The sequence below is a fragment of the Thamnophis sirtalis genome, unplaced genomic scaffold (genome assembly GCF_051295495.1).
Source record: "Thamnophis sirtalis isolate CommonGarterSnake01/CBP01778 unplaced genomic scaffold, rThaSir2_p1.2 scaffold_12, whole genome shotgun sequence".
Taxonomy (NCBI): Eukaryota; Metazoa; Chordata; class Lepidosauria; order Squamata; family Natricidae; genus Thamnophis; species Thamnophis sirtalis.
In genome coordinates, this window is record NW_028261392.1 from 22,944,270 (window position 1) to 22,961,007 (window position 16,738).

General features: G+C 41.5%; 1 protein-coding gene across 2 annotated transcripts in view; it reads left to right on the plus strand.

Annotated features, from left to right (window-relative positions):
• The window catches only part of CLDN10 (claudin 10), a 58,984-nt gene that overhangs the window by 22,583 nt on the left and 19,663 nt on the right, over positions 1 to 16,738 (plus strand). The window contains exon 1 of one of the 2 annotated variants that reach the window (XM_087726813.1): positions 16,351 to 16,635. The exons of the other annotated variant lie outside the window; for it this stretch is intronic. Within the exon in view, the coding sequence (XP_087582939.1) occupies positions 16,416 to 16,635 (220 nt within the window). The 5' untranslated portion in view covers positions 16,351 to 16,415. Of the gene's footprint in view, positions 1 to 16,350; positions 16,636 to 16,738 lie in introns of those variants that run through there. 2 annotated transcript variants of the gene reach the window in all.

Below are 16,738 nucleotides of genomic sequence, written 5' to 3' on the forward strand. Positions count from 1 at the left end.
AAAGCCTCCAGTGATGAAGCTCCCACAATGTCTGAAGGCAAGCTGTTCCATTGGTTGATTGTTCCCACTGCTACAACATTTCTCCTTATTTCCAGGTTGAATCTCTCCTTGATCAGTTTCCATCCATTATTCCTTGCTTGGCCTTCAGGTACCTTGGAAAATAGCTTGACCCCTTCCTCTCTGTGGCAGCCCCTCAAATATTGGAACACTACTAGCATGTCCCGTCCCGTCCCCCCCGTCCTAAAGAAGATGCTGGGAACAGAAAGCACCACATTCAATATGCATTGTGAAAAATTGTAAACTAGGTGAAACTTTCTCAACACTTAAGAACAGAAAGAAACTCTTCAGGTTAGTTTGGTTTGTCTGTGCATTTATAGCACAATCAACAAATAGTTGAGGTTTCTTCCATGAATGGCTGCTTGGCTGCAGCAGGTGTTTAGATATTTCAGTTGCCAAGGCACCTTAAGGTGCTTTCAGATGTTATCATCCCTGATGCAGAAGTTCCTGGTCCTTTTCCTCCCGTTTTTAACTGACCACCTATCCTGAGATAACTGATGTTTGTACTGACCTACTCGGAAGACAACCTAGCAAACATTCCATTATTCGTTTGCTGGTGCTAGTCCAGGTATCAAAAGGGAGCACGTTCTGTTCTCTCGGGTAGGTGTACAAATCTGTGCCTACATTCAGTAGAAGGAAATGGTGAGAATATGTTTTCTTACTCGGCTCTTGTGTCTGGCAAAGGCATAGGAAGGAGGTGGAGATTTCCATGACACTACAAAGGAGAGGGGGGAAAAAACACATAATTGCTGGGTTTTCTGGTTTTGTTCTGTGTGAGATTATTGCGAATAGCCCAGACACAGATCCAATTTAAAACCAAACAAAATAAAATAGCATGGCAATATCATTTCCCAAAATAAAGGGCTTGGGGGGTAGTGGTGTCCCTTTCACAGTGTTTGATAGTCTTCACAAATGTAGCACGTAATTGATTAAGGAAAGGTATGTGAAATTGTCTTTTGCTATAGCAAAAGTATCACTCAGAACTTTTGGTTACACAAATATCAGAGGAAGGGAAATAAAGTTCAATACTTAGAATTTAGTATGAATCTATCTGTGTGTGTGTGTGTGTGTGTGTGTGTGTGTGTGTGTGTTCCAGCATAACTCTGGAACACCTCAAGCAATTTCAACCAAACTTGGTATACAGATGACTTACCCTCTGGAGAAAATAATGTGGGGGTAAGACACCCCTAACACCCCTTGGGGTATGTGTTCTGTTAAGAGACAGCCTGTTCTGCCTTAAAATGGCTTCTACTGTACTGCCATGAAATGGCTTCTACTGTACTGCCATGAAATGGCTTCTACTGTGCAGCGCAGTGGAGTTGCCATGATAATGACTTCACAGTACTCCACAGGGGAGCTTCCTCTGGTAAGGGGAAAATCCAACATTACAAATTACGTTTGGTCCCGACATATTTCCCCTATAAATAAATACCCGGGCAACACCAGGTTATCGGCTAGTCCCAAATAAAGAGGGTTTTAAGAACACTTAAAAGTAATCCACCCCAATTGCCTAATCCAAGCACGCTTGAAATTTACAAATTCATCTTCATCAATACAGGTAGTCCTTGACTTACAACAGTTGTGACCATTCAAACAACACTGAAAAAAGTGACAAATCTCCCCCCCCCCTCCTTTCTTTTTTGAAGTCCTGCAGAGCTTCAAGTCAGCTTATTCTCCCATGCTGGGAATTTGCCTCAACCCTTCTGTGATCGGCCATGTGTGAGGACTCTCCTTTCTCTTCCTTTAGCATTTGACCTCAGCTTGAGGTCAGCAACCTTGAAGATGATTGTGAATTGGCTGTACGCAGCTTTACGCAGCTTTTTGAAGATGGAGGAATGGAAATTTTATTCTACCTCAGTGTTACCAGCTCCACACGGTTTAGATTGCTCGGTGGCCGTCCTGGGGATCTTTATTTACAATAGGAATTAACTAACATTGAAATGCCTTTCCTGTCAGGAATGCTATCTACTCCCTTGCAGTGTTACATGTTTTTTTTTTACTTTACAATCTAACCCAGACTTGTGGGATTTACTGATAGCCTCTCATCCAAGTGCAACCAGATCAAAACTGATTAGCCTTTTTTTTAAAACCAGCTAGATCCTATTATCTAAGCTGGGTTCTTATAAATTAAAAAGAAAAAGAAGACACATAGGAATGTTTTCAACTTCTAATAGTTAATGGCAGTGGTGGGATTCAGCCAGTTTGCACCTATTCGGGAGAACCGGTTGTTAACTTTCTAAGCAGTTTGGAGAACCGGTTGTTGAAAGAAATCTCATTTTCTTTTTTTCACTTTACAGGGCTAATCCTGTAAGGAAGGCAGGAAGGAAGGAAACATTCTGGTGGTGCTTCTAGCCTATTCTTTATTGCCCTGCTTACAGAAACTGTCTCTCCGGTTAACCCTTATTTACATTATAACAACTAAGGCAAAGCGCCCATCGACGTGAGTGACGTTGAGTTGTCCATGGCCAGCCGGTCACATGACCACCGAGCCACACCCACTCAGCTGGTCATCAGGGCAGAGAACTAGTTGTTAAATTATTTTGAATCCCACCACTGTTTAAGGGTGACCTCAAATGAGAATAATATAAATTGGTATAATAGTAATACTTTCTGAATAAATATGGCAAAACCAAGTCCTTCATCATGTTTATCTGCTTCTGAAATGATCAAGAGACCAAACATGGTGTTTCCTAAACCAGGACAAAGAGAAGGTAGAATTTGGTTTGAAATCAATACATGAAACTGCCCTTTTCTCAAACACTTCTTTGGTTTGACTAAAACAACTGAAATTTCTCAACTAAGGAAATTTTTGAGAGAAGAGACTGTCAAATATCTTCTAGGTTCTGTATATTAAATGCCAATATTTATGTAATTTCAATAGATACCGTATTTTTTCGGAGTATAAGATGCACCAGAGTATGAGACACACCTTAATTTTGGGGGAGGAAAGCAGGAAAAAAACCCTTTCTGTCTGTTTCCCAGCAGCATCCATCAGTATTCATTTGGCTAACATCTTTGCTGCCTCAGTCGGAGCCTGATTCCCGAAGCTGCCTGGGGAACTGCGATGAAAGCCTTTTCAATGAAAGCTTCGGGAATCAGGTGCCATGTGAAAGTTAGGATCCCCACCGCATGGAGCCCCCCAAAAATGAGATGTGTGGAGCGGGTGGGTGGAGCTATATTCAGAGTATAAGACGCACCCAGATTTTCACCCTCTTTGGGGTATAAAAAGGTGCATCTTATACTCCAAAAAATAGGTATCTGATTTATTCCTCTCTCATTTTTTGATCACATTGACTGAGAATTCTAGAGATTGTAGTGTGACGCTGGAAGTGCTATGTGCTTAGAGCTCGAAGCATCGCTAGAGACCCCACACACCCACTTTACTATCTGTTTCTGTTGCTCCTATCTGGGAGGAGGTTTCTAAGTATTTCTAGTAGGACTACCAAATTCTGTAACAGCTTTATTCCCTATGCCATCCGTCTGGTAAACTGTCAAGGTTTGTTTTTCTCGCCATGTACATGTATACATCTGAACTAGATTGTGTTGTTTCTTTGTGTCATATAATATATGTGGGCGTATGTATATTATTTGTTTGTTTATTTGTTTATTTATTTTGTCATGTTTACGGTATGTAGTGTATATTGCAGGCGATGACTCTTTGAGAGCTGTATGCCAATTAGCATACATTCAAAGTGACAATAACATTATTATCCCCTCTCTCTCTCTCTCTCTCTCTCTCTCTCTCTCTCTCTCTCTCTCTCTCTCTCTCTCTCTCTCTCTCTCTCTCTCTCTCTCTCTCTCTCTCTCTCTCTCTCTCTCTCTCTCTCTCTCTCTCTTTCTCGTGGTCTGTTGTGGTCTGTTGTGGTCTGTTGTGGCAGATTTGGACAGTGAGGAGTTTGGGGAGGAACATGGGCCAGTCCTGGAGTCTGGAGAAGGCTCAGACAAGTGCTCTGCATCAGAGGCAGAGATGGGGCCATGGCCGTCTGACAATTATCAGCTGCCTTCGGAGTCAGACATCAGTGAGGCAGATGAACAGCTGGAGCCTGTTTGCAGTGTGTGCATGCGCAGAATTGCCAGATGAAGGGAACAGCTAAGGAACAAGAGTTGACTTGGGAGTAAGGCCACAGGTAGACAGTGAATGGCCCCTCCCGTAGGGAATAAAAGAGGAGCAAAATAGGAGGGGTGCTTGCAGGAGACAATATGTTCATTCCTGCATTCTTTCTAAGTATTGCGGTGTCTAAACAATATCAGCCTGGCCACTCTCCAAGCCTGATAAATGTCAGTAATTGTGAACTATCTTGAAAGACTGTTGGCTGGGACTTTGTTGGAGAGGAATTCACTGTAAATTAAATAAAAGTGGTTTATCTGGATGAGGACGGCTTCATACTGCTGGGGAAGCCTAGGTCAGAACACTATCTATCATGCTGAGAACTAAAATTTGAATGTGCAGCTTATAGCTGCCACATTTAAGCCTTTGCATGACATGTTAACAAGGTCTTTGCAAAATCTCTAACAAGAGATGTTAGATGCTCTTCGTTCAATTGACAAATACCAAGCACAGTTGTTATACGTTTGTAACTGCAGTAAATCAAAATTCATCCATCTATTTTTGAACAACTAATGATTCATTCAAAAGAATGCAGGAGGAGAGTTTTTGCCTATAGTTATTGGACTGAACTGCTGAAAAACTGCCTCCTGTTCTTGTACCGGCATGAAAGGTTCCTAAATCTTTTTGAAGGACGTTTTTGCAGATCTTATCTGCTCTCTACTTATTTTATCATCAGATTACAACCAACAATATTTTATTTACACTAACACCTCATGTAAATCTTGCCGCTATTGCTTAGCCGTCAGAAAATTAAGAAGGAAACATTAAAAGAATTGCTGCAGCCTTAAATGACCCTGAACCATAAATATCTTAACAATAGATTATTATTTTTATTTCTTTCACCTGGAGCAATTTTAGACTGTTCAGAAACCAGTGAAGAGTTCTATGACAGGGAAGTGATCACGTGACAATCCCACCATTGTTGAAAGTAACCTCAAGTGGCTTACTGTATATCCTAGAATAAAATCTAGTTTCTGTGCAAAATTAGGTACAGTCATTGATTTACGAGCACAATTGAGCCCAAAGTTTCTGTTGCTAAGCAGGACAATTCTTACGTGAGTTTTTCCCCATTTTGCAACATTTCTTACCGCAGTTGTTAAGTGAATTACTGCAGCTGTTAAGTTAGTATCACGGGTTGTTAAGTGGATCTAACTTCCCCATTGACTTTGCTTGTCAGAAGGTTGCAAAATCACATGATTCCAAGATACTGCAATTGTCATAAACATGAACCAGTTGCCCAGCATCCAAATTTTGATCACGTGACCATGAGGATACTGCAACGGTCATAAATGTGAAAAAGTATCATAAGTCACATTTTTTTAGTGTGGTAGTAATTTCAAACAGGCCCTAAATGAATGGCTGTACATCAAGGATTACCTGTATTTGTAATCAGAGATTCTCCAGTTTTGCATAGGATTCCTTTCTGAAATTAACTACTGTAAAAGTAATACTAATTCCCAGGATCAGAAAATGAGATTAATTATGGGTTGATGGTTGTAAAAGTGTTGGTATTAATATATTTAAAATTCAAGCATGTGTGGGTGTTCCATCATAGCTGGAAAAATCCAAATTAAGTTCACAAGTAATTCCTAATTCTTCTAGTAGAACAGCTTGAGAGTTGAGCACCACAGTTTATTTAGCACTTTGATTTTTAAGGGGTTCGTACCATGGTAAGTTTCCCTGCCAATCCTTATAACAATAAAAGCAAACAAAGTAATAACCAAAAGACAACATGGGCTTGTCAAAAACAGATCATGCCAGACTAATCTTTGACAAAGTGACAAAATTAGTGCACCAGAGGAATGCTGTCGATACAATTTACTTGGACTTCAGTAAGGCATTTGATAAAGTAGACCATAAACTACTACTAGATAAAATAGAAAAATGTGAGTTAGACAGCATCACCACCAAATGGATTCGTAACTGGCTGACCAACTGCACTCAATGTGTAGTCCTCAATGGGACTGTATCTACATGGGGGAAAGTATGCAGTGGGGTACCCCAAGGCTCTGTTTTATGCCCAGTGCTCTTCAATATCTTCATCAATGATTTGGACAAGGGGATAGATGATGAACTCATCAAATTTGCAGACGACACCAAGGTGGCAGGAATAGCCAACACTCCAGAAGATAGGCTTAAGATACAGAAGGATCTTGACAGACTTGAACATTGGCCGCTCTCTAACAAAATGAAATTCAATGGTGAAAAAAGTAAGGTTCTACATTTAAGCAAGAAAACAAAATGCACAGGTACAGTGTATGTGGTACCTTGCTCAACAGTAGTAACCATGAGAGGATCTTGGATTCCTAGTGTACAATAATTTAAATATGAGCAAAACAGTGTGCAGCAGCTGCCAAAAAAAGCCAACATAGTTCTAGGCTGTATAAACAGAGGGATAGAATCAAGATCACATGAAGTGTTAATACCACTTTATAATGCCTTGGTAAGGCCACTCTTGGAATACTGCATTCAGTTTTGGTTGTCACGATGTAAAAAATATATTGAGACTCTAGAAAGAGTGCAGAGAAGAGCAACAAAGATGATTAGGGGATTGGAGGCTATATAGAGAACGGTTGCAGAAACTGGGTATGTCTAGTTTGATGAAAAGAAGGACTATAGGAGACATGATAGCAGTGTTCCAATACCTTAGGGGTTGCCACAAAGAAGAGGGAGTCAAGCTAGTCTACAAAGTTCCTGAGGGTAGGACAAGAAGCAATGGGTGGAAACTAATCAAGGAGGGAAGCAACTTAGAACTAGGGAGAAATTTCCTGACAGTTAGAACAATTAATCAGTGGAACAACTTGCCTCCAGAAGTTTTGAATGCTCCAACGCTGGAAGTTTTAAAGAAGAGATTGGATAACCATTTATCTGAAATGGTATAGGGTTTCCTGCCTATGCTGGGGGTTGGACTAGAAGGCTTCCAAGGTCCCTTTCAACTCTGTTATTCTAAGACACAAGTAGAAACAGGATCATCTAATAAATATAGTGCATGCTGGTTCAGCTTTTCTTCTTGCATATTTTTTAAAGGGTGTATAACCAACTCTCAGAATATACTTAGCTGTAGTTTCATGATTCTAGGTCTGAAGAAGCAAAAGAATCTTTTTATTCAGATTTATACAATGGTAATACTTTATCACAAGCAATTTTTTTGTCATAGTGCCCATTATTTTTGTTTGAGAAAGCATTAACTATGTCTCTATGTCTGAAATAATTTTCACGCTAGTCTATGTTGCCTTTGATTTATTGGTTGCAAAAGCAAATGGAGAATAAACTTTTCTTTGTCACTATAAACTTGTTTGATCTTTGCCATCTCAGTTTCAGTTCAAATTGGTCTTGAGAAATTGATCTGTTCCATGTTTTCTTTTAATAAGTTTGGCTTCCCACGATGTGGCTGTGTTGGCATACGCCAAAAAACCACACAATAAGGCTTCAGGCAGTGATCATTAAAAGAAATGTAATTCCTAGAGTTTGAGGAATGTAGTAAAGTGGTTAAAGCTGATGATAACATTGGTTTAAACTGAGAACACTTAAAGTGGTGGAAATTGAAAAGATATTCAAATATTGCATATAATTTATTGTAAATAATCATAAAATGGTCTAAGATGGCTATAACTGACCAGGGGAAAAATACCGGAATTGTGATGGGTACTTGGAAAAGTTCTAGTCACTAAGCTTCAAAAGGGAAGAGATTGTTGAGATGAGATTTTTGTACTGATGTAGAGATAGAAAAAATGGAAGAATAGTCAACCACCATCAATTTTCTTCCAATGAGAAAAACTTGGGATTTTTTTTAAGAAACAAAGGAAGTAAAGGGGAAATATAGGATTCAACATCCCTCTGTTATAATATTAAAACCCTGGATTATTCAGCGATGCTAAAAGCATAAGACTAACACATAAATAATTTTCATACAGCACATAGTTAACAAGTATTTATATTCTATAAATTATAGCACAAAAGGGAGAGTTTTAAATGATGTTAGACAAATTCATTGAAAAATCTGTTGGTGTCTGAAGATCTTCAGACAGAAGCTGGAAAACATGATTGGAAAATGCTATCATGCGTTCACATCTGCTTTCTGATTTCCCAGAAAACATCTGGTTGGATGTTCTGAGAACCAAATATTGAACTTGATAAGACTTCCGCCTGTTGTATCAATTTCATTTTTTTGCTTTATTTCAAATCAAGAAACTGGGCTTCAGAAAAACATTTCTCTTATGGAGCTAGGGAACACAAATGAAAGAAACGAGAGAGTCATGGAAGGATGGAGCTGCTACCATACCATTTATACAAACAGTATTTTAAAAAAGCATTTCCTCAATATACTGTAGTTCAATAGCATATCTGCTCTACTGGTACATTAGAGGTAAAACTAAGATACAAAGGTTTATCCTTCCCCTTTAATATCTACATGAGACCATTGGGACAGGTCATCAAGCAACACAAGATGCTTACTAACAGAATGTTGATAATAGTTGTAAATCTCCACTTCTGGTCAACCAATCACACTATTCTGGCACAGGCCCGGTTTCTGCAGGCTATAAGAGTTTAGATGGGAGTAATCAGCTTCAATTCAACTTTAGCAAGATGGAATGGCTCTGGGTCTTTGGTCCCTAGGTATCCTCTTTGACTTTTGCTGGTGTTGCAGTTCCCTGGACAGGACTAAACAATCATGGAGTTGGTAGGGAGTTTTGAGGTCTTCTAATACAACCCTCTGCTGAAGGCAAAAAGACCTTACACCATTCTGGACAAATCTCTTCTTGAAAACCTCCAGTGATGCAGCACCAGTGGTGAGTTGCAGGCGGTATGCCCCGGTACGGGCATACCGGAGCCTGCCCGGAGCACCGTGTACCGTTCTGGTATGGTGCTCTGGAGGGCCCACCCGGCCGCCTGAACTCCTTACCTATTCTTTAAGCCTTTGGCGCTTCCGCGCATGGCACATACAGTGCCTGCGTGACAGTCTGCCAAGCAGCTGGAGCATTGCGGAGGCTTGCAGAGGCATTGCAGGCAGGTACGATGCATGTGCACGCTGCACGCATCCACGTGGGCGACACCGGACCCATTCCAACCGGGCCCAGTACGGTTGGAACGGGATCCGGAACCCACCACTGTGCAGCACCCACATTCCAATGATTAATTGTTCTCACTGTCAGGAAATTTCTTACTAGTTTCAAATATGATGTCTTTAATCAGCTTCCACCCATTACTTCTTGTCCTGCCCTCAGGTGCTTTGTAGAATAGATCAACCCCCTGTTCTCTGTGCTGAAAGACAGCAACTGTGTCACCCCTAGTCCTTGTCTTTGTTAGACTAAACATACCCTCAAATGTTCATCGTATGGTTTAGTCTCCAGACTCCTTATCCTCTTAGTTGCTCTTTTCTGTATTCTTTCTAGGGTCTCAATATCTTTTCTGTATTGTGATGACCAGACCTGGATGTAGTATTCTAAGTGTGGCCTCACTAGTGCTGTGTAAAGCGGCACTATCACTTCTGTGATCTTGATGCTATCCCTTGATGGAGCCTAGGATTGCATTGGCTTTTTGGCACCTCGCCACACTGCTGATTCATACTTAAACGGTGGTCCACTATGACACCATTTATTCTTTTCTTACATTGTTTTGGATCAAGAGACAGGGCTTCAGGAAAACATGGTACCTTCCAAGACTGGGAGGCCTTGCTGATGAACCATATCTCTTCTCAGGGTGGATTACTGCAATGCACTTTACATGAAGTTGCCTTTGGAGACTCTTCAGAAATTACAACTGGTCACGCATTGGTTTGGGCACTCCTTGGTTTGCCAATGTTACGCTACTGCTGCAAGAGATTGCATTGGCTTCCAGTTTCCTTCCAGGTGCAATAATCATCTTGTGAAACCCTAAATGGCACAAGGCTAGTGTCAGGCCTGTAGCCATCTTTTCTTTTGGATGTTTGGCCTGCCACACTTTGTATTATTCTATTATGCATTTTCTATTGTGGGAAACTGGGAGGGGGGATTGTAGGAGTAAGATGCGATGTAGCCATAACAACATTCTTTCTAGAAAGCCAAGGACATCCTTTGTCTTTGCACCTCTGCACCTTACCAGAATTGGATGGGTGGAACTGCCAGCATGGTAATGGGAGATTGGACCATGGGGTGGACTTGGTGTGAGGGCAAGATTTTGAACTTGCAACTGGGTGGGGGAAACCAGGAAACTTTCAGATTCGGGTTTTCCCAGATGTGCCAACGTGGCTCTCTTAATAAATTGGAACTTTGAGCAATACTTTGCCTTGGACTCTGATTTATTTTTGGATGCTATTTGGAACCCCAAATATTTGCAGGACTCCCTCTCCCTGAGAATATCTGCCCACTCTAGACCTGATAGGGTGAGGACAGAGGAAGCAAGCTTCCTTAAAAGCAGCCCCTGTTCTTTGGAACATGTTTCCCTCTGAGAACTGGGAGACCTCTCCACTCATGGCTCTCCAAAATGATGTAAAGACCAGGCTTTTCGTGCAAGCCTTAGGGCGGTAAGAATCTGCAGCTCAAGGAACCTCTACAATTGTTAAAACATACAGTAAGTGGATGTATGCTGTATTTGCAATGTCAGGAATGTATGTGTTGATTTGGATTACAGTTGGGAGCTACCCAGGGTTATAATATAGGAAGGAAGGAAGGGAGGGAGGGAGGGAGGGAGGGAGGAAGGAAGGAAGGAAGGAAGGAAGGAAGGAAGGAAGGAAGGAAAGAAGGAAGGAAGGAAGGAAGGAAGGAATGATCTTATTTCCTGTTATCATCAAATTAAAGACCCTACATGTAGTATAGGGGTCCCCATGGCCCACAGCCAACTACCAGGCCATGAGCTGCTCTGAATTGGACCGTCCAAAGCAGCCTGCATGCGGACATGTGCACATCCTCACTTGCACGACCAGTGGGCAAGCACACACGTGCAGCTCCATTTGCATAAGCAGCAGGCACACTTGCCCGCCACTCATGTAAATGGAGCTGCGTACGCACGCAAAAATGCCCGCCATTTGCACAGAACCATCCCTTCCCCTACCAGTCCGCAAAACCAAAAAAGGTTGGGGAACTCTGCTGTAGTGCATGCAGTTAGCTGGAACTGGTGTGCAGGTTGCATCGCATGGCAAGTGATCTGATAAATAAATTAGCAAAGAATTTCAACCGTGGGAAAGCTCTGTGCCCCTGACCATAAATCCGAAATTAGAATTCAGGATTGCTTTATTAAGATTTACACGGTGAATTCAGAATGTACAGCATGATGATCACAAAGACATCATGCACTATGCCCATGAGGTAAATATAGTATTTTTGTTGTTGCAACAGTGAACATAGAATTTTGGTTGTTGCAACAAAAAACATTTCTGTGGTAAATGACTGAAGAATCACTGCCAGTGGACCGATTTGTGACACAATCCTAGGCAGGCTTGAAAGATTAATTGGCACTGGGCATTACTATTTTCTAGTGCCGATTTTCAGAAGTGTAATTTGAAAACTCGACTCAGATGTTTTTGAATGCAGAAAGGATGCTTCCAAATAATTTCTACCGCTGTGTAACTATTTGTCCTAAAGTTGAATTCCTCAACTGAATAGGCCAAAGGGGTTTTTTTCCCCTTTGATCTGGGTTACTTACTGTTGTAATGTACTATATGAAAACACCCACATGGTTTTTTCCTCATTCCAATTGCTCCTTTGCCAGCTGATTCTGGCAGCTTCTCATCCCATATTGCCAATTAATTCATCATCAAGTCACATTACAATTACTGCTTTCATGACTAAGTTCAGCTTGGCCAGCATTTCACCTTTTTACTTCTAATCTTTATAGTAGAGTAAAACATTACAAAACTCTTTCTTGCCCACAATCACAATTCATCTAATCCTGTGAAGAACAAGGCTGTACTTCTGTTATGTTGAAGTAATGTATTCTTAGCTATGATACCAAATACTTTAGATCTCTTACAGAAACTGCTGCTGGCCTTATCTTAGCAATATTCCCTCATTTGCAAATAACTTGTATTTTTAAAAGCAACAACTCTTTCAGTAAAACATAGAAATTGGGGTTTTTTTTAGTATGTGGAGAATGCATTACCCTCACAACTGAGAAAAAACAGTAAATCCCTGTATGCTTTAAATGTAATGATTTTTGTAATGTAAAACATTGCTAGATGGCTCGAAATTTAAATTTTAAATTAGAAGAAAAATTGGGGAAAACGTAACCAAAGGTGGCATTTCTAAGTTTTTGAAGGGGTATAAGGAGACTCAGTCACTACAAAACCACACTGGTAAGGGCAGGAAAAAGTGCACAACAGAAGCGATGATAGAATTAAGAGACTGTGCCTACATGACGAAAATCATCTGGGTATATACAAGATGAAATGCAATGCAATGTGAAGTTGAGTGCAAGGACTATTTGGCACATCCTGCAGGAATTTGGCCTAAAATCTAGAATTCCACGAAAAAAAGCTGCTATTCTAATAGCAAATCCTTCATAAAAGTTATTGCATTACATTCTTGATTGAAGTATCTTTCCATTGATATATAATCTTATGGTACTACTCCAAAACAAAAATGGCCATCATACCTCAAAAATACTGTACACTTTTCCCAAAAGGTTTCCAATATTTTGGGCACTACTGTGTGTCTCCTTTTCTTGCCTTGAGTTTGATCTTTTCCTGATCTTATTTTGAAATGGTGAATTCTGATTTCAAGAACAAAATTCTCCCTCAGAATAGCAAGATATTTGGACAGAGATGGGAGTCCTTGCAGTGCATGACTGAAGAAATTATGGTCTTCTAGATACAGCTGGGTTTTACCTCCCAACCAAATTCTATTTTGAAATATTTTAAACAGAAATAAGCATTAATTAAACTTGGGTGAGGGTGGATAAGTGGAAGAAAAGTGGTTTCTCCATTAAAATTACCTCCTTTGATCTAGTTGATATTATTATTATTATTTCTTTTATTCATTAAACATGAAACTCAAGTCAACTGAACATTTAAAAATGTGTCACAAATACCATTGACTCATGCCGATGGTTGATAGGGGTTGCTGCCAGCGTCCTAGGTATCAACCAAGTATCTTCTTTAAAATATGATGTTCCTAGTAGCACACTTTTTTACAGTTCCACTGATGTTATTGCAGGAAGCTGCAATTTCTTGAAGTGTTTTTTAAAATTCCTGGACATGGTACCAAGTGCCCCGATGACAATGGGTATCACTTCATCCATAGCCATATAGTTTCGATGGCCAGGTCGCGATATTTCATGATTTTTTCCATTTGTTTTTCCCCGACTCTGGCGTCTCCTGGTACAGCGATATCATTAAACTGTACACTTTAGCCCTCAACAACCTTGATATCTGGCATGTTGTGTTCCAAATGATGATCCATCTGTATTTGAAAGTCCCAAAAGATCATCACCTTCTCATTCACATTATTATTATTAGTAGTAGTATTACCATCATATTATTAATTCCCACATATATATAAATAAATTCATGATACAGATGGCTAATGTAGTGTAAGATGTGATTTTTCATGAATGGAAATGTATATGCTTCTTTAAAATCATAAATTGGATCAATTTTATTTTCCTATGAATTTTAGTGCAGTTCTCTTCTTTTTGCATGATATTGCTTTGCAAAATTAGAAAAAAATCTGAAGGAAAAAAAATCATCACAGTTAAACTTGCATTGCACGTAAAAAAAACTGTTTACTTTATAAGGACAAATTATAATAAGATTTACTTTTCTGCATTCCCTTATCCTCCTCTCTTGTCTAGTGTAACTGTAAGATTTGAATCTTAACCACAATTTGTAGAAACAAAACAGTTTTTAATGTCTGCACACAACTCTGGAATTTGAGTTTAAATAAATAAAAAGAGTGGCACTAAGCAGAGGCAGACTATCTTTTCTTTTTAATGAGTAATCACAATGGCAATGAAAACTATTGTAAACAGCTGCTAAGCTAGGAAACCTAACTTCTAAGCAACTTTCAATCACAGGACTTGCCTCGGAAATTAAACATTATTTTGTATCCATATTCATGCAGGCATTATGTTTGTATGTGCTGGTGGAGCGGAGTGGCTAGGTGAATGAGAGAAAATGGAAATGTAGTTTATACTTCAACTTAGCTACATTTAGCTCCCAGATCATTTACTGAATGTGTTTTTCTTCTTTTATTCAGAAAAAAAGGAGTTTTGTCCCTGTTCTGCTATGTTCTCCTTTACAGAATTAAACAAACCCAGTAAAATATACAGAGGTTAACTTTTCAACTCAACTAATAACTACCCATCTATTCTTAGCCAAGGGCTCTAAATACGATGTACCTTAAAACAGGTCCGCTTCAAGTAGCCCAACATAGAAGATAAATGAAAAAGAAAAACCAAACTGGAGAACAACAGGCATGACGACCCTAATCTGTTCGCTCTGGCAAATGAACAAGTAACATTGTCATCTGTAATATAATTGATGAAACTAGAAATGGTTGCTGGTGATTTTATTCTTGGGGGAAGGGGGGAAACTCTATTGGGATGGAGAGAGAGAGATTGACTTACATCTTTTGCAAACCAAGTTGTTCATCTCCGCCGGAGAGCTTACCTGGTTTTGGGTAGAATGAACATCTTGTCATGATAGCAGTAGACTTATATACCGCTTCATAGGCCTTTCAGGCCTCTCTAAGCAGTTTACAGAGAGTCAGCATATTGCCCCCAACAATCTGGGTCCTCATTTTACCCACCTTGGAAGGATGGAAGGCTGAGTCAACCCTGAAAAAACACTGATGAAAACATCACATGATGAAAACACTCTTTACAGCTAAGTTTATAAAGTGTCACATATTCTGTGAGAATATAATAGCCCATTTTCTGGCTGAATGTTTTCACAAGATTTATACCTCCTCTCTGTGATTTGCCGCAGCGAATTTGGCACAGAACTGCAGGTCTCAAATGATTTCACCTAGAGATGCCCCCAAAGATAAATCCAGACTGGGAAGAGGTAGAATACTTAGCAATTTGAGTTAGTAAAGCTGAGTTTCTTCGTGGATTTTGGTGGATGAGAAGAAACTCTGGTCAATAGAGGAGAAGGCAGTCCAGTCTGGCTTTTGTCACTGTCTGAATCTGCAGAAGGTTGGCTGGTCATAGCCCTGGGAAAGTGAATCTGCAAAAACTGGGGTGGGGGTGGCAGTGGTAGCATCTCTAAAAACCCGGAGTGTGGAAGGAATGGCAGGCCTGCCCCAGAGAGTACAGTATAAGGACATCCAGGGAAATATGATTTGTAGTCCAACATTTCTGAGATGTTTGGGGATCAAAGCTACAAGCAGTACACCAGCATTTTGGAACTGATTCTTGTTAAAGATCAGGCTGTCCCCTCCTTGCTAGCTTTGAGGAAAATGTTAAAAACTGAATTTTTGTAGAGTCCCCCCCCCCCAGTTAAGTCTAAAATTGACACCTTCTTGATGGTTTCCCCCCCCCCCCCGCTTGTTTTCTTAATCTTTATTTTTATTGTTATCTTTTAATAAGTGGTCACATGATCAAAATTCAGAGGCTTCACAACTGACTCCTATTTACGACCGTGATCCCCTTTTGTGACAAGCAACGCAAACGGGGAAGCCACATTTCACTTGACCACCCTGTTCCTAACTTAACGACCGCAGTGATTCGCTTAACAACGGTGGCAAGAAAGGTCATCCCATGGGGCAAGCCACCCGTAATAAAATGCCTCACTTAACCACAGAAATTTTGGTCTCCATTTCGGTTGTAAGGCGAGGGGACATGCCTGTTTTCTATATTCACACACAGTTCCTCTACACGCCCATGACTGAATGTTGCAGTGTGGGAATTTCACCCCAGTAGCCAATATTTGGAATGAATCAGGCATGGCCTCGTCCTTTTCCCGTTAGGGTAAAATTGAGAAAGAGGATGCCGCCGGTCCCTCCTCGCTTGTGCTGCCAAGGCGGGCCCGCCCTCTGCTCCCAGGCGCCACAGGGCTACCACCGCTGGGCGCGGGCGAGCGAGCGCACCGGCAGGCCGTGAGCGCCGCGGGCTGGCAGCCCCATCTGGAGACGCAGCTCCCTCTTCCAAGCCGAAGGCAGCGCCCCCTCACGGTCCGCCTTGGGCGGGAGGCGTGTCCGGAGGATGCCGCGCGGGTGGGAGCTCCCCGGGGCCGCGACAGGCGGCTGTGCTCAGTCGGCCGTCCAACGGAGCGCAGGCAGGAGAAGGAGGAGGCTCGCGCGCCCTCGCCGCCCCGCTCCGTGCCGTCCCGTCGGCCATGGCCAGCGCGGTGGTGGAAATCCTGGCTTTCCTGCTGGTCGTCTCGGGCTGGGTGCTGGTGTCCTCCACGCTGCCCACCGACTACTGGAAGGTGTCATCCATCGACGGCACCGTCATCACCACGGCTACTTTCTGGTCCAACCTTTGGAAGACCTGCGTGACCGACTCGACCGGGGTGTCCAACTGCAAGGACTTCCCCTCCATGCTGGCGCTTGACGGTCTGTGGGGCTCCCCTTCTCCCCCCCCCCTTCCCTTCCCTTCCCCTCGGTTAAGCTAGCGGTGTCTGCCCTGTTCAGGGTCCCGAGTGGAAGGGAAGCCCGG